General features: G+C 37.7%; 2 protein-coding genes across 5 annotated transcripts in view; both read right to left on the reverse strand.

Annotated features, from left to right (window-relative positions):
- Positions 1 to 5,607, reverse strand: part of LOC139980810 (protein unc-119 homolog B-like) — a 35,531-nt gene extending 29,924 nt beyond the window's left edge. The window contains exon 1 of the mRNA XM_071992754.1: positions 5,086 to 5,607. Coding sequence (XP_071848855.1) covers positions 5,086 to 5,290 — 205 coding nt within the window. The 5' untranslated portion in view covers positions 5,291 to 5,607. The remainder of the gene's footprint in view (positions 1 to 5,085) is intronic.
- A 947-nt stretch (positions 5,608 to 6,554) lies between these two features.
- On the reverse strand, positions 6,555 to 15,854 carry LOC139980815 (mitochondrial translation release factor in rescue-like). Of its 4 annotated transcripts, none has more exons than XM_071992760.1 (4): positions 15,722 to 15,854; positions 9,855 to 10,030; positions 8,938 to 9,124; positions 6,555 to 7,252 (listed from the first exon to the last, which is right to left on the reverse strand). In XM_071992760.1, the coding sequence occupies exons 2-4, from the start codon at positions 9,899 to 9,901 to the stop codon at positions 7,025 to 7,027; spliced, it is 462 nt and encodes a 153-aa protein (XP_071848861.1). In that variant the 5' UTR covers positions 9,902 to 10,030; positions 15,722 to 15,854; the 3' UTR covers positions 6,555 to 7,024. The 4 variants fall into 4 exon arrangements, with proteins under 4 accessions (XP_071848861.1, XP_071848863.1, XP_071848860.1 ...); XM_071992762.1 differs by lacking the exon at positions 15,722 to 15,854 and adding an exon at positions 10,922 to 11,079 and having other exon boundaries at positions 8,938 to 9,121; XM_071992759.1 differs by lacking the exon at positions 15,722 to 15,854 and adding an exon at positions 10,922 to 11,079.
- Between the last annotated feature and the right edge of the window lie 4,378 nt (positions 15,855 to 20,232).

Consider the following 20,232-nt stretch of genomic DNA (forward strand, 5'->3'; position numbering starts at 1 on the left):
TATTTGGTTTTGGAATTGTTTTGTATATTTTCTAGGAGTATTTGAAGTACTTCCCGATACATACACTCTATTGTACTATAATCTACTTGATCGGTGAAGAGCTTGGCCTCTTATGTACAGTTTAGACACAGTACAAAGCAATTCAAACACAAATATGTATAATCATGTATAAGTACTGCACTGTATGCAGGTACATACAGTTACATATTAACTGTGCATAATTCAAATACTGGAATCTTCCATGTCATAAAGCACACAGTAAAAGTATTGATTCGAGATACCTCTAACTTGCGATTATAATGGATACCACGAAAAATTCCCTCAAGCTAGCATCCTCGACCCTCCCCCCACCCCCACCCACCCAACCCTCTCTCCTTCCCTTACTTTTCATTTTCTCCATCTTCTCTGCTTATTCTGTTCTTCCTTATAATGTTATCGATACAAATCAAATTTCCTGTTTCATTTTGACTGTGTTATAATTGTATATATGTAAACTGTACCATATAACTGAACAATTATACTGTAGAGCACATCCTAATTACCAAACAGCACTACAGTTAATACATATTAACTGTAAAGTTCTACTGTACAGTACTACAAGGTCTGTCACAATCACATCAAGTAGCAAACACATTCAACAGTATAGGCCTATTTTAGAACCTGACCATCTCCTGTAAATCACCTTTCAAATTGTGATTAATGTGGGTGGTGCAGCAATGATTCACCAATTTCCCATTTCAAGGATATTATTTTAAATTATACTGGAAGTAACTAAACATAGGGAAAAACAGATTAAATTCAAACTGTCACATTTTAAAACAGGATGACTTTAGGCAAAAGAAAAATCAATTTGTGTTTCTTGAAGACGATTAAACACCATTGTTTTTAGTCCAGGTTGTTCTTCGACAGTCATAACACTTTTTGAGAAAAATGACCGTTTTTTTCAACAACAAGTGAGGTTTATCAATTAAGATGACAGGAGAATATCTTCAGTAATACACAAACAATTGCTGTAAATCAGTTCTTCAGATGCAACACACAATCACTTGAAAACCCTGAAGATTTTCATGGCCTTGAGAATGAATTCTTTACAATGAAGCACTGTACAGTGTGTACAACTTTGTCAAGGCCAACATCCTTCATTCACGAATGTCATCCTAATACATTGTGTGATCTATTCCTAGAATCCTTACAGTACAATGATGTTAAAAGACAATACCTACAGTACAAGTAAATCAACTAGTTGAGTCTGCACTGAGGAGCAAAGGTCATCCTCACTTTAGCCTTAAAGGAGCATGCCAGTGAAATAACAGCATATTTGAAAGGTGACTGGTTATCTTAAAAACCTACATACTGCAGCTGTATGCTTACTCGAATATTTCTCTCCTTCTTGTGGACTAAAACATCTACGTATATCAGGACAAAAGTTCGGACTTAAAATCACCTTTAAATTTCATACTCCCCTTTAAACTCTATTCTATTCAAGTTTTAACTCACTGTAGATATATGTTATACGTATATATATTATTAATATGTTTAGCTACGCAGTACCGGCGGTACTGTAACTTCTAGCATCAAGTCTGGTTTATATCAACAATTACTGCACAGTTACCTTCTGTGTGAAGGCTTCCAAATTTAATCTTGAAGAGTTAAATTGTCCCACTGCAGTGAGAAAAACAACAACTTGAAAAGAAGCCCTCTAAGTTGTAATTACATGTACAGTCACTTGCTAGTAGGTAAAGGTCTTGTAAATTTTCAGCTCAAAAGTCTCGAGGGATACAGCCATTCTGTAAATACACTGTACCTCAAGTTATATTGGTCACTGCCGCAGATTGACCACAGCAGTGGGGCTGTAAAAATGCATATTTTAAAAAAACTTTCTTCGAGATCATGATCAGTAACAATAAAAAGATGAAGGAATATTCAAAATAAAATAAAAATAGTATATACTGATAAAGGTCCCTACGTACAATAAAGGTAACTTTTAGCTTGAGGCATGCATAATTTGGAGTGATATAAGAAGGCTGAGACTTATAAAAATATATAACTTGTATCATAGAGCGTATGATATGATGAATATAGATAGGAATCTATGCTTCATACTGCAACTCGTTCATTTTTTTTAATATTATTTTTGCGGGGGAGGGGGGGGAGAGGGAATAATCTGTGATGTCATAAATGGGCTGAATTGATACCAGTTTGCATTTCATTTGAATTGCAATGATACTGTGCACCAAACATTGGAAAATAATTGAATAACGCGATCGGACCTGTGTGTTCAAGTAACTGCATCATTCACAGTAACAGTAGCCAGTGACTCTACTTACAGACTACAGTACCAGGACTGTCCTAACTACATGAGTGAATTTACACCATGAAAATCTGCAACATTTATACTAATGTAAGCTTTTGTCACTAATGTCACGAAATCACTAATCAGGTTGAAGGGATTTCTTCTTTCTTTTTTTATATGTACAGTATGAAATTCCAAATTATGCACTTATTGTAAATAACTGAATAAAAGGAATAAATAACAATTTTGTCTTCCTTTTTTTCATTTCAGCAATGGGACATGTAGAAACATTACTGGCGCCCTCAGTTTTCATTTTTCTTGGACCAAGACAAATCAAGACTAAATATTCTCCATGCAGTCATCCTTTAAAAGACTACTTAAATGGTCACAAGTTTTGAGTGATGGTAAAACAATGTTGGTGATCTTTATCCTCACACAATATTTTCAACGGTTAATTGTATCTAGCATACTCCTTTAAGGTCGAACACATAAGGAAGCCTGCTCCCCAATAGATTTATAACCTACATAATCATCATTAATTTACGGAAATTTTGACGACGGTGAAAAGGATTTATAAAGAAATTGCAACACTTGAAACTGCCCGGAATTGGCTCAGTGATGATGGAAATATTTCTAAAGACTTAAAAAACTTCTGCCATGATATCACTTACTGTATCTGGCATGTACAGTACAGCATAATAAATTCATACTGTATAGTGATCTATATAATATATATATCTATAAATTGGTCAAGTTATTGCACCACAAAACAGTTTGAAAATTACAAACATTCGCACCATTTTTAATGGATCACAGTATTTTACTATTTGACACCAGGTGTCTGCTTTGTTTACAGCAATTTAAAAAAAAACTGTTCAAAGTGAATACAGTATGTGCAACGATATATATTGAAATTATACTGCTTGAATAAGACATATAATCAATGTGTAGACTACTATCAATGTCCTTTCATTGTGCTATATGTCTCATTTGTATTCTAAAGCTTCCTAGTTTGATTTTTTGCACTAAATGGCAGGATGGTTGAGATTGCTTAGTAAAAAAAGGCTTCTGCACAGGTTCAATATCAAAAACTTCTACAATAAGGGCAACAATAACGACCCTGCTTTATTGAAGTTAGAACTCACCCCACTTATCCCACTCAACATAAAGAATGTGGTGTCTGTGGAGATGTTCAAAACTGTTTTGAAGACACACCTGTTTTCATTGTTATAATTGTTATGTTTACTCTTATTGTAAATTGTGTACATATCTTTCACTTTCTTTTTACAGTGTGCAGAGACTTTATTGTAAGTTGCGCTATATAAGAACTGTTTGTTATTATCGATTTCCAGTCATTCTTTGTGTCTTCCTCATAAGACATGATGGGCTTCCAGCTTCCCACTGCTTCTGTTCACACATTTACTGTATCATTAATAGTGTTAGGTTTAATGCGGTACACAGTTTGTAAAATCCTGCAAACACTTAATCAGAACTCAGAAGCCTTGCAAACCTGTTTCTGAGATATGAATTACAATAAAAAAGAAGTTGGTAGAGATGGTATCTGTGCAGTGTTCACCAGACATAGTGAAAATTAAACTCAAAAGGAAATTTGCTTGTTCTCTTTTTATTTTTCGTTGCTCATCCCTCTATCTCTCTCTTTCTCTTTTTCTCAGTCTTTTACAAGATGTGTTGTGTCTTATATTTATTTCTCACTCAACCTTTCTCTCTGAAGAACAGTTTACAACTGACCACTGTCTCTAAAAACACACTATTCTCTAACTCAACACAATACATGCTAATTTTGCATAACAAAAAACAGAATGGTTGGGCAAACAACAGATGGCATTTTGAAAGCATTTGCCTATTACATAACATAGCAGGTGCAACATTGTTAGACTACTTTACTCTCTAGAACATTTCAATAGATGGCATTTTGAAAGTAATTGCCTAGTATTACATAACATAGCATGTGAAAAATTGTTAAGACTGCTTTACTCTCTAGAACATGCAGTGCATGTAAAAGGGAATAAAAGCTTGTACCCTTAAAGAGATCTCACCAGTCATATGAAGTACTGTATGATGAAAACCTATGAGAAGAAGGGATCCCACTATCTTTTATTTTTCACCAATGCAATGTTATGAGAGATTCAAAGGATGTCGTCCAAGACCAGGGCTCACTTTCTATGGAAACTGGTGCCTAGTTCACTGATTTTGGGTAAAAATTGGGGGACACTTGAGTGTAACCTTGAATGGGAAAGGGAGAGAGGGGGGAATATGGAGGTGGTAATTTTTCCAATGATTGATACCTCCTCCTTTTGTTGTACAGAACAATCGTGCACAAACAAGGCTGCACCTGTGATTTACCATTGCTTTTTCTTAATTTGATTTTTACAATCCAGACAATTTGGAGGCTTTTATGATTCCTTGCAATGAATAATTCATTTAAGTACATAATAGTAAACTCTAGGCCTATATCCTAATTAATACATACATGTGTTGAAGCAACTTTGGAAAAATGTTTACCATAACAGAGTACGAACCAGACGAGCATAGAATTCTTGTACAGAGCTCTTGACCATTGCAGACATGAATCGAATTATTACTCAATTTAGTTCGGACTCTAAAATAGTTTAAAATAGCCTAAAAATACAGTTAGACCTAAGATAGGGTACTTTGCTGATTTATGTATAGTAAGTGCATAGCCTAAGCCCTAGCCTAACGTTTACCTTACACCCAAGATATTGTTAGCACTAATGTTATTCTCCGCCTAATGTTAAAGCATATTGACTTACTTTCTGTGCAGGTTCTAAGTTTTAGTACGTCATCGGGTGAAATTTGAGATTTTTTTACTAATTCCTCTTCCTCAAGAAATTCTATATGGTCAGAATTGGAATTTTGCTTTTTCTTTGCTTGTCTTTGTAAAAACCCTCCTCCTTTCTTCTTTCCTTGCGCACTGCCCCCTCCATTCGTTGGAGGTTTATCTGGAGAGCTGCTCATTCTCAAGCAAATTAGAGGCTTTTCTGGACGAAGATTTTCATCGACAACAAAATAATTCACTGTTTGTTACAGTCAACCTTCTAAACCACTTTATGATCCAGCCAAGTAAGGCTTCAGCTGATTACGATGCACAGATGCAGAAAGGAATGATTTTAACAGCATCGATGGTCACCGGTGTAAGCGTACAGACTAAACGGTTTGTGTACACTTGACAACGCGTACCATCGATGTACGTGTTGTATCGTACCCGTATGCATGAGAGATGCGGGGATACACTACAGTATACAGCATCACACGTTCGCATGCATTGTAGCACTTCGCTGTAATATACTACTACTGCAAGTACAGCTTCTTTCAAGATTTAGGTCACGAGGTCAGCAAATCTGCAGCGAAATTGAGGACGCTATATCATTATGAATTCTCTACAATTGTGGATCTGATCGATTGATTCAAATGGCTTGGCGAATTTCGCACAAAAAACAATTATATTCATTTGAGATTTAAAGTGGGTGCAGTTTGCAAATAGGCATTATTAAGGTAAACTTTTTGAACACTATGGCTACAAATGCTTTATAAAATCAATAACACAAGTAATCTAATCCCAACAAAGTGTTAACACAAGAAATAAACATGATCTTATCTTCCAGGTTCCCTATGCTAGAAAGAATTTATCAAATATTCCTTCTTCCCCGCACCTTAAAAGATTGGAATGCTTTGCCATCAGACATTGTGCATGCACGCACCTAGTCGAGACTGTTTCAAACACAAGCTTATTAACTCTTGTTATGTTATCTAATAACTTGTACTCCATACTTTGGTTGGCGTTTATGTCCTCTAGTAGGATTTTTGCTGACTTGAACCATTCAGATATGGGAAGTAAAAAGTAGGTGGGTGATTGGTTGGGGGAAGGGGTGGGGGAAAGATGAGAAGTGGGAAGAGAATTTTTCTCCCCTGGTGATGTTTCAGTACTCCGGGAGTGTCAGATACCAGTTTGTCTTAGCTATTACCCTATGGACAACATTAAAAAAAAATCAACCTCCATTCCCTACAAAATTTGGTAAACCAAACAGGTAACTTTTAGAGCAAATGTTGCACCGAATATTAATTAGTAAACTCTCAAAACACCTGCTAGTTTTCATAATTTCAACATATTCCTTTAACTTATGGATGATTTAATCTCCAACACTGCACATAAATTTAAATTTGGGGAAAATATCTTGGCAAACACTGAGAAGATAGAACAATGAAAGAATAGATATCAACATGCTTTAAGTGACTTCATTTATTGCAGTCCCACCTGGTATTAAAGTTAAATCAATAACTGTCATTATCTTGTAAAAAAAAACTATATTTGATAATGCAACTGAGACTCAGAACCAAGTTGTGAACCAAAAAAAAAGAAGTTTACTAGAATAATTTGTACTTTTCATTAACTCTTACATGGTGTATGTTGGATAGGTCTAAATACATTACATGCAATGGACCTTGTTTGTAACTGCACGCTACCTTATTTATCCAGCTGGCAAGTATTGTGATTGATCTGGCACCCAGGTAAACCTGAAAAGAAAAAAATTAAACCACTCATCTCCCCTCCCCTGCCACTACCTCTTTCCTCCACAACCACCAAAGAAAATGTGCTATTATGACACCGTTTTCTTTATCTGGAAACGTTGCTTGACTGACTTGTTCCTCAAATTTGCCTAGAATAATTCTCCTAGATTTAATTATTTTTCCTCATGGTGGTTCTTCCGATGATTCATCTTCCTTTAAAGTTGCCTTCAAGGATTTCAGTTTCTCAAGTTTTATTTTTGTTTTTCTCTTCTTCTCCATCTTCTTCTTCATTTCATCTTTCTTCAGTAGCTCAAAGATGCTGTTTTCTCCATTGTGATAAAGGTCTAGCTTCTCCTTCAGAAGAACTCGGGCGATCTTTTGGTTCTCGGACTGAGAGCGAGTTTGATGACACTGTTGGGAAAATTGAAGGGGGATAAAAAAGAAGTATGTATGAAATACGAAGTGGCTAAAAAAATGGCTAATAAATGATTTTGCTCTAATTAAACGAATAGCCAATGTAAGAGGAGAAACAGAGCTAAAGAAATCTTTCCAGTTTTTGAATGAAGCAATTATAGAGTTGAAATAGATACTGAACACAACAGAGCACTGAAGAAACCATGACCAAACACTGAAACACTTTCATTGAAATGTAAGAGGAGAAACGAAGTTGAAGACGATTTACTTACCAACACAGATTGTCATAATTATGCATAACTTTTTTTCCAGTAAAGAAAACTGATTGGTTTAGTACCAAATTTTTAGAGGATTCCAAAAATTATGCTCAAGTGTTTCCATGATATTACGTTCAGTCTGAGGAACTCATCAGCACATATCCACCTTAACCCTCCCACCATGTCATTTCCTGTCTCTTGAAAAAGGGCGATGAAGGAAGAGAGAATGGGAGGGGGTTCACATGGGAGGGGAAGTGCAACTGCAGACGGCTTTCCTGCATACAATAGTCTCATTATCATTCAGTCCATTTTGAGATGGTGGATTGAGGGTTCCTATTAAATTGGCTAGGAGCAGGTAAGAGGGGGCTGAAGTAGGTATAATCAATGCTGTTAAAGGGTTTGTCATTTCAGATTTTGCTATTTTATCAGTTCTGCCCGTAGAACACTACGCAAGAAATGCAAGAATGTTTCAAAGGTCACCAGTTTACCAAGTATCCTAGAAAGTCACATATCTAATGGTCAATCATGCTCCAACTTCAACCAAGCTTTTCACTGTCATCCTCAAAGCTGCCCCTCCCCCTCCCCCCCCCTATTGAGACCTTTAAAATACACTCATAAAATATCTGTGAATAATAAGGAGAGTCAGAACCTCCATGAAGAAACACTTTTGAAAACTTGTAGTACTCTTTTAGCATGCTTAACTTTGGGAGTAAAACTGAGGCCCTTTAATAATATTTCAAACTTAATGCAATATCTTTGATTTATCTAAGTGGATTCTGAAAATGTGGATATAATTTGTAAAACTGTTCACCACAAGAGTTTTTTAAAAGGTCTAACGGTGCTCCCTGTTCAGTAGCCCAGTACAGAAAAAATAGATTAGGGATTAATGTGTTCTTTATATGGAGATTGTCTCAATTCTACATACAACAACACCAACATACTAAACAATAGCTTAATCCTTGCTGTAAACTACCTTCTTGTCTCTCTTGCTACAGTCAGGGACGATACACCAGATAAATTTGTAAATTAGTACACCTCCACTGGGGATACAACTATCCCACCAGTATTCAACACACTGCATGGCAATATACACTGTATCAAGGCGGCAAGCCCAAACAAAGTTCAAACACTGTGTATATGTTCAAAAAGGGAAAAAATTACAGAAGGTACTAAAATACATATAAGTGAATGAATAACTCAAAAAAAATGACTGGTAAATTGTAAAAAAAACAACTGATGGAAAAGTGCAATGAAATGTAAGGCTAGAACAGGATTTGACCCGGGTTTATAAGCCCATAATTTGCTTCCCTCTTATCCAGAAGGCAAAAAAAAAGCAGAAAACTATTGGCATATTATGTTCAAAAGTGACATACTATTGACTAGATTTTCTATATATAGAGGGATGTATTGAACTGACAGACTTACTTTGACTACAATGCCTGTCGGAAGATGTTTAATTACCACGCAATTGTTGGTTTTATTCGTAGCTTGTCCTCCAGGACCGGATCCTCTAACAAAACTCTCTACGAGGTCATCTTCCTCCAAGTCAGGCAACTGTGACTGCAGTTTTCTCCTGTGTTTATCACTGATGGTAGTTGTCGATTTGGATCTACTGTATCATCCAGAAGAGATTAGAATGGAATGAGAAAAAGGGGAAAGTGGAAACATTATATATTAATCCCATCTTCATAACTTGATTTGTTATAAAAATATAAAATGTTAAAAAGTTGAAAGAGTAGGGAAATTATACCTGTTTTGTTTCGGTAGGGTTCTTGTACTCACTAAGCTGGTTCTACATACTAAGTATGAAGTTCCACAAATTATGTACTTTTTGAGTTATCATGTTTTACAAGATTTTACAGGCTTTGAACAAAGTTGACCCCAAATGACCTTTGACCTCCACCAATTTCAATAGGGTTCTCGCACTCACCAAGCTGGATCTACAGACTACGTATGAAGTTAATGAAAGATGAACTTCGTGAGTAAACAAACAATAGGAGCTGAGAAGTCAGTATGTTGCATAAACATGCCAAGTTTGAATTCCTTCCAACTTAGTAACAATAGCATCTGAGACCTCCATATGGTGCATCTACGTACAAAGTTTGAAGTCCATCTAACCTTAGAATATTGAGTGATCATGTTTATAAGCCAAAAGCATCACTTACACACATACAGATACACACTGCATCATGACGGCCATGATTCCTTTAGCTTTGAGCAAGAAATCAAACAAAAAACATGATTCGTGTTTCTTACAGATGTCTCTGCTTATCAACCATTATCAGACTACAGTACAGAAGATATGTTAAATAACAGCTTTATGGTTTCATATATGTCAGTACCTGTAGAGGATTACATTTGAGCTGTACTGGTCAAACATAGGAAACATGTCCAGGAAATGTTTTTGCCTGGTGATATTAGACAGACATTTTCCTCATGGGTTTCCAAGAGACTTGACCATTGGTATTCTCGCAGCTGTAGTTAAGAAGGCAATAGCCATGGGAGTTGGCATTTCCACCTGTAGTGTAAAAGCAAAGACAACAATAGTGGATGTCATAGCAAGAAGAACAAAATTCATCACATACTGTTTGAAAGCTGTATTTGAATTAAGAACAATGTTTTGCCGCTTAAAGTAGGGGATGGGTCTGGGGCAGGGATGGGTAAAATATATCCAAGATGCAATCAAAGATGAGATGTGACTGGTTTGGATAGCAAATTCATTTTGATGTGTACTGTAAGTTACAAGCCATTCAGTTTTGACCATTTGACCATGTGCATATGGGACTTTATAGGGCCTTCTTCCATGCTGATATCATTTCCATTATTTTAAAAACAAATCTTTCGTACATTATTTTATGTAGGCCTATGCATTAGTCTAGAGTAATGAAGATGTCTATGAGGTAACAACCATTGGATTAGTCTAGGCTATTCCCTATTAAATTATTAGAGACTGAACCTAGGGTAGCTCTCTTTTGTGTACCAAAAACAAAAAGTCTGGGGTATTCCTGGGACGGTAGCTGACCTAAACATATGGGGACACTTTTTATCTGGGGATGGCAAATGAAATCCGGGAACTATCCCTGGGAATCATCACTGGCGTCTGGTCACCTTACCTTAGGAATCCCTTAACCTCCATCCCTTACTCAAAATACAAGAAACCATGAATATTGAAGTGGTAATGGATCATCTTGAACCAATTGTTAACAATTGTTGACAATTCTTGAACCAATTGTTGACAAGGAAGATACACGCACAATGAATGGAACCATCATTTAACTGTTACTAGTTCCACGAAACTTCAAAGGCAGGTGCATCAGAAACCGACGATATCAATGAAACTTTAGGGAAAATTCCTAATGATTTTACGGAAGATCATAAGTAGCCAGAATGAAAACTCATATATCCTGACCTGGTTATGTAGAAAGTGGCACGCCGACGATTTCGACCCAACGAAGTAAACAATTCGAAAAGACTTTGGCTTGATGGTAGAACTGTAAGGTGAGCCGAGACGAGACACACAGTCACAAAGTGACAGACCATAATTGGATGGCGTTTGGAAGCTAATAAACTACAATGCTAGGATGCTCCTGTTCATTCACACAACGCTTGCCACATCCGCAGGTGTAGTTAGTCGGGTTATCATATCATAGGTGACAGATGTAGTCAAAGTAATGAAATGTTCACTTGTTTTTTTTTCGTTCTTTTTGTGCAAAAACGTGTAAATGACGAATCATTGAGCAGAGGCGGAGTGGAAGAGGATGAGGGAAATTGACAAACTCGGAAGGGCAATGAGACCCGTAAGTTTGATTTGAAGCCGCAGAATCACCTCAAAACGGCCCTACAAAATTTTCATTTTCTTTTGTAACTTTTCACCAAAACGGCGCTTTATATTTGCTATATTTACAATTACTCAACAATTAAAAAGTCACTTTTTAAATAACAAAAGCAAATGGAACTTTTGATAAATAACAAAGGCACTTCTAATTTCTGAAACTATGTGTATAAGTTTGGTTTGTTCTTGTTTTTGTTTCTTCACTTGGGGAGTTGAACGTTCCATACCGTGTCACACCATGGAAATATTACTGACACACACAATAATGCAATATTGCACCTAAATCACATAACGAGAATATAACCATGCAACAAATATTTGGTTACACACACCTTTACAATCATGAATATGCAAATTTACAGTGTCCCGATGTGTGGTAAATGGTGCAAAACGGTAATCAAGTATAAATTAAAACAAAGGTTTAATAAAATGGGTTTTTAAATTAAGTCATTATACTTACCATTGAATACAGTAAACTCTTAACTAACGTTATGCAATTAAAAGTGATTTCAACTGTTATTCTACAACGAATAACGAATGTTCATTTACGGTATTACGATACTTTTACGTTCATAACTTTTTGTTATTTTACAGAACGTGCTATGAACGTTAACGAACAATAAATGCTCATGCTAAATAACGTTTCCCGTTATTTTTAACCTAAAAGAACTGATACATTTCACAAGCGTCGTGCAACAGTAATATTACGTTCAAATTTCACCTATCAGTAATTTACGGAATTTAGATTTTAACAGACTTAGTACAGACCGACAACGAGGTGTATCGAAGCATTCTGTTCACAGATCGTAATTTTGAATATCCAGATTAACTCAGCTCACCTTTTCTGAATATATTTCTCAGGTCTAAATAACAATTATCATCACCTCTTGAGATAAACAGTGAAAGGCTAAATCCAATTTTCCGACTATGATTTAACATTGCAATATGACAGATATTGCAGTAATCGTATGTCTATCTGTACAACACAATTTTCTTATATTTTCAAGGACGGATGAATGTATAGGCCTATATATCGATGCCAAAGCTTGCTGCTGTCTATACATAGCCACGCAATAAATCGACTTAGTGAACAGCGTGATTGGAGGATACTGACCTGGATGACACTGAACCTCATGTTCTTGATATTCAGCTTAAACAATTAACTCAACCAAATAAACGAATGCATCAATCGCAAAATGAATATTAAAAGGAAGATTGATTATAGCAATTTTAAAGGGTGATCAAAATAAAGATTGGATGAGGGGGAAAGAAAGAAGAAGAAGAAGATTGATGTACAGGGGCGTATCCAGGATTTTCCAATAGGGGGGGGGGCGTCAGGCATGAATGATCGCCGTCCTAGGGGATGGGTCTAAGGCCTTGGTTTTCAACCTTTTTTCGATCACGAGCCCAATTCGTCTTCCGAGCCGTCCTCGCGAGCCCATACCCTACCCTGCAAAGTTATCAACTTCATAAAATCAATTTCACAGCGTTTATTAGTGTATTCTTGACACAAGTGACCCGGGGACTCAATCAGAGCTATGTATGTTCCTCCGTGATCAGATGACAGGTACTGCCCAATTAGAGCCTATCTCAAAGATTTCTTGCAACCCTCAATGGTACACTGGTTTCATAAGAAATGGATGACCGTTATCACTATCAGAATAATGCAGAAAAATGGAGATGAACAATGCAATAAAAAAGCAGCAAAACCGTTTGACGTGTGCATATGAGGCCCAGTAGTATTAAAGGAGATATATTTCGAATCGGTGAGGTAATTTCTATTTATTGAAAACAAATTAAGAAATAAAGAGAACGTAATAATACTTTGTGTATTGACAATAGAACGGGAGAACTGTAGAAGTGTCGGACTGTATAGATATCACGCTGTATAAGTTATTCCAATTATTGCTCATATTCGAGGCAGAATAGGTCAAAGATCCGAAGAAAAAAGTGGATCATATTTGTCTACACTTGTAAAAATTGCGATAATTCGAAGGAAAGGGCTGTAGTAGAATCCTTCTATTTTCAATACAATTAACCGTTAATCGTATTGAAAATAGAAGGATTCTACTACAGCCCTTTCCTTCGAATTATCGCAATTTTTACAAGTGTAGACAAATATGATCCACTTTTTTTCTTCGGATCTTTGACCTATTATTAACCGATAATTAGAAGATTGATCGATCAATGGCTAGTCGTATAAAGGCATGTTAGTACTAAATTATTCTCTATAGAAATCGCGCAATACTTGCTGCGTGCGCTGGGAAGAGCTGGGTTCGATTGAGCAAGGCTTCCACACATCATAACCTTGGTAAATACGTAATACGTAGTGTGCAGTGGTTGGTGGGAGTCACCGAATTCTCTTATACTATAGTCTTATAGGGTTATAGGGTTGAGTAAAGTTTACCCGTTGTACAAGGTTTCATCGAAGAGGCTTCCTAAGAAACATCATCATGTGCCTTCGCCACCAGCCCCCAAAAATGCCACAATTTTTAATCATTACTGGGGCAATGCTCGCGAGCCCACAAAATCGGCTTCGCGGGCCCAAATGGGCCCGCGAGCCCAAGGTTGAAAACCACGGGTCTAAGGGGAGGGTGTACAATTTTTGCTTTCGAAGAAGGGCTGAAATGCAAAATGGTGTCATATGTATGGGCGGCGATCCGTACTTCCGAGTGGGGGGGGGGGGGGGAATGACCTTGTTGACTATCTAAGCGTAGCGCCACCCTATGGCGCGAAGCGTACAAGAAAATTTTGGGATTAACAAACCCTCTAGATGGCCGGAAACGGCACTTCCCGATGTTTCCAAGCGGCATATACCCAACTTTAAAATAGGGATGTCATGTCCGAAATATCTCATAATCAGGATCCAAAATACTTTTTTTTTTAATTCGGGTGTTATTTTGGGAAAATTGCCCCTGTCAATCTTGTTTCAGGCGCAACGTTAGAATGTTCGAGAGCTCTTTTATATTATTCGATGAAGAAAATGGCCTCATGCAGGCTATTATAGGCCTATACACATGCAATACACAATTACACATAGTAACATTCCTAGGTACCGATTGCTAGGGCATCCAGGTGAAACGTGTATTAAGCATTACCCTGGTTACATGAGATTCTCAGCTGTTCGAGGGAACATGTACGTGTGTAGGCCTACTATAGGGCCTATATGAATACTATGAGGGTGCATATATGTACTATATCAATACCGTGGGCGCAATAATACATTTTGTTGTTATAGGGCCAATGAAGCCTACAGTCAACTATTTTTGCTTTATAAAGACGCTTTATTGGAAAAGATCGCACTGCGTTTATGGTAGGCGAGAAATGAAGCTAAAAAAGAGCCGTACATTAACGAAGATGCATAAATGTAGGCATGAAAATATTCTTATCCCTGGCATTTGGTGGGGGGGGGGATATGGTGCACTACATCCCCTCCACCCATTTTCATGGGGGGATATATCCCCCCTCCACCCAGGATCGCCGCCCATGGCCATATGTGATCCATTTTTCGACCTTAATAATAAGCAACATTTCCAGTAAATATGGACACAAAATGCACAATTTAGTATGGCTGGCATGTCACTTAGTGTTTATAGTGATAATACAAACACAATTACCATCTATGTTTCTAAAACTATTATGCCGCCGAACTTCGCCAGAACCTTTTTTTGGCAAACAAAAAATAAAGCATACGGGAGGGGGGGGGGGGGGTGAGCGATCACCAACATCTCACATAAAGGTCGTCATCAATTTTTTTTTTTTTTTTTGCTAAACTTTTTTTTTTTTTGGTGACGGCCAATAGGGGGAGCGCGCGCCTGTTGCGCCCCCCCCCCCTGGATACGCCCCTGGATGTACACTGAAGAGAACTATGCATGCTCTTATTGGTGAACGTCGATAACGTAATTGGGTTGTAAATATCAGTGATAAACCGTAAAAGCAGTGGCGGAGTGTCCATACAGTCAGAGGGGCGGATGCCCCCCCCCCCCCTGACGGACTCAAATGGACTGCTGGCGCCCTTTTCAGCTTTTTACCACTTTTCACTTATTCGCGATTATAGACTCTTTTATTGCGCTCTCAAATACCTATTGAGATTTGTCACATTTTGGTGGTGTAATTTTCTGACAAAATGGCGATGACGCCTATTTATTCTTCGTTTATCTGCAAATTAGCAAGGCCCGCGGAAAGGGTCATTTCCGGCGATCTAGGGAGTATCTTTACTCAACAAATTTCTGTAAGCTCCGCGCCAACCTGTGGTGGTGCTCCGCTTAGTGTCGAAAGCGCCCCCACAGACCATTCTCGCCCGCCCCCCCCCCCGACCAATACCCTAGCTCCGCCACTGCGTAAAAGAGTTTTATAACCTCTTAATATGGATCTTACCGACTTCCGGCATGTTTCTTTCATCTCTCTCCCTCTCCATGCTATCGGCCAAATGTTTTCCCTTTTTTCTCTCTTGCTGTCGCCTTGTTACCCATTCTTCGCTAGCCAGTGCACTTGCATGACTCGATCAGATAATCCTGATGCCTTTGCCGAAACAATCACTTTGGGGTCTACAAGCAGATATCAACGGAATTCACTGTGCCATGATGACTTTTGTGTCCATGTATAGACTAGTCCCTTTAAGCCGGGGGTTGCTGACCGCCTCACTGACCACTCATAATAAGTACTTATCCTCAACGACCATATACCGTGCGACATGCACAGTGTGCTAACAGGAGAAAATAATTTCACTCAGCCCTGACACACATTATCTTATTTTCACCATGCATCGTCATAGAGCAATTCTGTTAGCAATGCTATGTGTCTCATTAATAACGATCAATTCAGTAGCGTTATATTTTCCTCTACGGAGCAACCGTCCTTCTGGTGTTCATCATGACAATCGAAATATTCCAAACAGTGGGCCTATATTGGTTCCATCCGTAAAGTCAACTGCGGTGATCAACGAGGATAGCAGTGTCCATAAAAAGGAACAGATCGTAGAGAAACATATCGGAGGAGACTATATTAAAGACAACATACTCGTTGAATTGGTCAGTCTGACGGAAGATTGGGAAATGAAGGAACTGTTCAATCGAACTGTTCAATGTCCTGGAAAAAAAAGAACTATCAAGTTCCATAGATCTTATATGGATTTCGAGTCAGCAAGGATAGCTGATGTCGTTTGCGTTATTTCGGGTGCGGCACTATCAACCTGGAGGAATCTCCAGGAGGTAAGGAATCCTCAACAGATATGGATGTTCACCACTGCTGAAAGTGCCATTACATCTCCTCCTTTCCCCCATAGAAATCAAAATGGCCAAATCATTGCAAGAGGTCTTCATTTTAATATGTCATTTGGTTACCACCCCAAGTTCGAAGTTTACGCACCTTTCGGTGCGTATATTCCTTGAACGGAGCAACAAAGAGAAAACCTTAACATTTTGAAGAGGGAAATTTCTCCTAAACCTCAAATTGACGCCGTCGGAGCATGGGCTAGCAGTCATTGCCATTATGACTACTGGAACAGAACGAGTTTCGCTCATGAATTAGCGAAGCATCTCCCGACTCACATGTTCGGAGATTGTGGGGACAAACGATTACCGCGAAACACAACCGGAAATAATGTTCTCAAGAAATATAAGTTTTACCTAGCATTTGAAAACATCTGTTGCTCATTCTACATATCTGAAAAATTTTGGACGGCCCTTGCGGATTACGAAGCTGTGCCAATTGTCGTCGGTGCCTCAAGAGCAGAGTATGAGAAAGTTGCCCCGCCTAACTCATTCATTTACGCAGATGACTTCGGATCGGTTCAAGATTTAGCACGATATGTGGTCAGAGTAGCTAACGATGATTCTCTCTACCAACAGTATCACGAATGGAGAAAGCATGGATATGCTGAGGTGTACCATTCTCATCGCGTTTTCCCATACTGTGATGACAAGATGGCATGTAAGTTGTTGGATTACTTAGAAAAGAATGCATGGAGACCAGGTCGACCGTTACATATGGACATGGATCTGTACGGGCCGGACTGGGTAGGCAGTTGTAACACATGCGGTCAGCGTGAATGGATGATGGATTTCAATATTAAAAGTAAACAATTTCATGGGGACTTCCTTCAGGCACTAGAAAAATTTAAAATTGAACATGTCTAAACTGATGTTATTTTTAATACTCCGGTGCAGAACATGTTACGCCGTCACGGCGGGAAGCCGGGCATGGATCCCCCCCCCCTACCCCATCATTTTTCTTGAGATCAAGCCAGGGCTTTCAAGATATTCATCTTATAGCTACAATAAGCCATTTATCCCACACGAAAAACAAGGTTTCTTTTACTGATTATTTTAAGTTATGCGTCACTGGAGCAGCATTTCCTCTATTAGGAATGTATACATTTCTAAGTATACTTAGTTATGATTCGTGAGATTTAGAACTTTAAAGATTTTCATATTTTGACCACCGCTGACCTAAAATGACTTTTGACCATAAATCGACGCCCATGGGTATATATACCCATGGGCGTCGATTTGCTTCTAGAATTGGGGGAGGAGTGGGCATGTGGCGAATGAAGCAATTAAAAACATGCATGTGAGGCAAAACAGGCTAGACGGTTAGGGAAGTTTCAAGCTTTCTATCTCACAAATTCTACTTCTTTTTCGAAATATCGCGGACTTTTATACACATCTTTTGCTCTTTCTCCTTAAAAATTTCGTAACATTTCTTCAAATGTTGATTATTTGTATGTTTCATTATTTGTTTTTACTCATTTTGGTCATGAATGGTTGTTATTGTAAATGAACTATCGTATGATTTGATTAGTTTTTACATTGAAATTTTGGCTATATATCTCCCAACTTCAATTTTATTATCTCATGCAGTTTTAGACAATATTCTCAAACTAAGATGTTTTTCTGAAACTTGTGCCCTCATCCCCCCCCCCCCCACCCTTTTCGTGATTATTTTTTTTTTAATCTCAAAAGTTCACCTTTCTTATTCCAAACATTTCCTAATTGTTTTTCTAAAAACATCATATTTAATTATTAAATTATGACATTTAATAACTGATACACCAAAAGTTTGACTTGTTTCATAAAATTTTGAACATTTATATCAACATTTCTACATTTAACGTGCCACCATTTTATCTCAAAATATCGGATTTTCCTTTGTATGTCGAATTTTGCTCTTGAAATTTCCATTTCGTTATGTTAAAATATTTGAATGTTTTATTTGGAAAACTTGGCTTTTTATCTTAAAATATTCACTTTTATCTGCTTTTTATTGAAATTGTCACTTTTTATTAGAAAGTTCCACATAAACTGTCGAATGATTGGCGTTTAATTGGAAATGTAAACTTTTATGCACAAATTTTGACTCTATATCGATATATCGGGAAGGAACAAAAATCGATAAGTGGACGAATTTTGAGAAATATGAAACCACTCCAACCCCCCCCCTCCCCTAAGCAAAATAATATTATTTGATTTGTATGGCACTGATTTAATTGTATATGTGTAAGGGAAGTTCAGTTCTTTTTTAACTTTGATATATTTACCTAGACAGGCTTTTTGCAGCAGATAAGCAGTTTAATGACTGTTGTTTTCACTCTCTCTCTCTCTTTCATTTGGAAAGAAGTAGGGCTAAAACAATAAAGTTATATTCTGCTTACAATATAATTGTGTATTATAATTCTGAAGTCTCTATAGCCACATTATATGATAATACAATGCATTGTAACCATTTTACGGTAACACAAAAGGAAATGTGTAGTCCAATCTCTTTTGACTTTTGTTCATTGTATTTGATAACATTAAATGGAGATCGAGAATTCAATAGCGACATAATATAGAAGGTTACAATGCATTTGATCCACTTCACGATGCAGGCGATTTTGTTTGTTTTCTGCATTCGTTTTATTTGCTAACTTTAAATGGAGATCGAAACATATATAACTGGTTATTATTCCAAACTTTAAAAAATTAGCAACGATATATATTGTATAGGATCAGCTAACAGCGGTGTTAATTTAAACTTGTTTGGAGAGAAACAAATTGAAAAGCAGTAATATGATTCCAGGAAATCCATTGAAAATGGTCTATTTATGCCGGTGCTGATGCCGAGTGGATAAAGGCGGTGGCATTTGAAGCAATGGTGCTTAGCAATCGGGAGCATGGGCGGCGATCATGTGGTGGGGGGCGGGGGACGGGGGATATGTCCCCCCCCATATTTTAGGTGGGGGAAATAGTATCTAATATCCCTCCAATATTTGGTGGCATAGTTTTTTTTTGTGGCTATAAATAGAAAATAATGCGTGAGATTATTCATCCAAAGCATTTATGGCGGCGGCGCCACAGCCGTAGGAGCCTAATTTGATTTGGGGGGCTGTAACGACTTGCCCGAAAAATATCACCAAAAATTGTTTGCGCGCTCCGCGCGCGTTCAACATGTTAAAGTGCATATCATATAGGCATTAATCGGTTATTACATCACATGCCAATAACATGCAATCATTGTCCGTGTTATTACCCATCCCTATTGGTTAGAATTATCGGGGAATTCGTTACAATAATAATAATATAAGTTTAATCGTTGAAAAACACATGACAAATTATTCTCCTTCTGCCCGAAAAATTCTCAGCATATTGCCCGAATTTTCACAAACATTTTTGGGCTGCAGCCCCCCGCCTCCTACGCCTCTTGCGACCGTCCTCCCCTCAAGCATACTTTTTTTTTATGATATCGCTAGTAATTTCAAAACAGAAAATGCTTAGATGCAACTAACAATGCTTGGGAAGTGCCAGCCATCTGGTAGGCATTTTCGGCCAATATTTTCTTTTACGCTTCGCGTCAACTATGGTGGCGCTACGCCTCAGATATTTTGCCTACAAGCTTCGCCCCTCAGTTGT

The sequence above is a fragment of the Apostichopus japonicus genome, chromosome 15 (assembly GCF_037975245.1).
Source record: "Apostichopus japonicus isolate 1M-3 chromosome 15, ASM3797524v1, whole genome shotgun sequence".
In the NCBI taxonomy this organism is placed as follows: Eukaryota; Metazoa; Echinodermata; class Holothuroidea; order Aspidochirotida; family Stichopodidae; genus Apostichopus; species Apostichopus japonicus.

What these genes read in the sequence shown, in the direction of transcription:
- LOC139980815 (XM_071992760.1), bottom strand. Translation starts at nt 9,901, where the DNA reads ATGTTTCCTATGTTTGACCAGTACAGCTCAAATGTAATCCTCTACAG. An exon ending in TCAAATGTAATCCTCTACAG is followed by an intron (nt 9,125 to 9,854) that starts GTACTGACATAT and finishes TGGATGATACAG; the next exon opens with TAGATCCAAATCGACAACTA. An exon ending in CGACAGGCATTGTAGTCAAA is followed by an intron (nt 7,253 to 8,937) that starts GTAAGTCTGTCA and finishes TTTTCCCAACAG; the next exon opens with TGTCATCAAACTCGCTCTCA.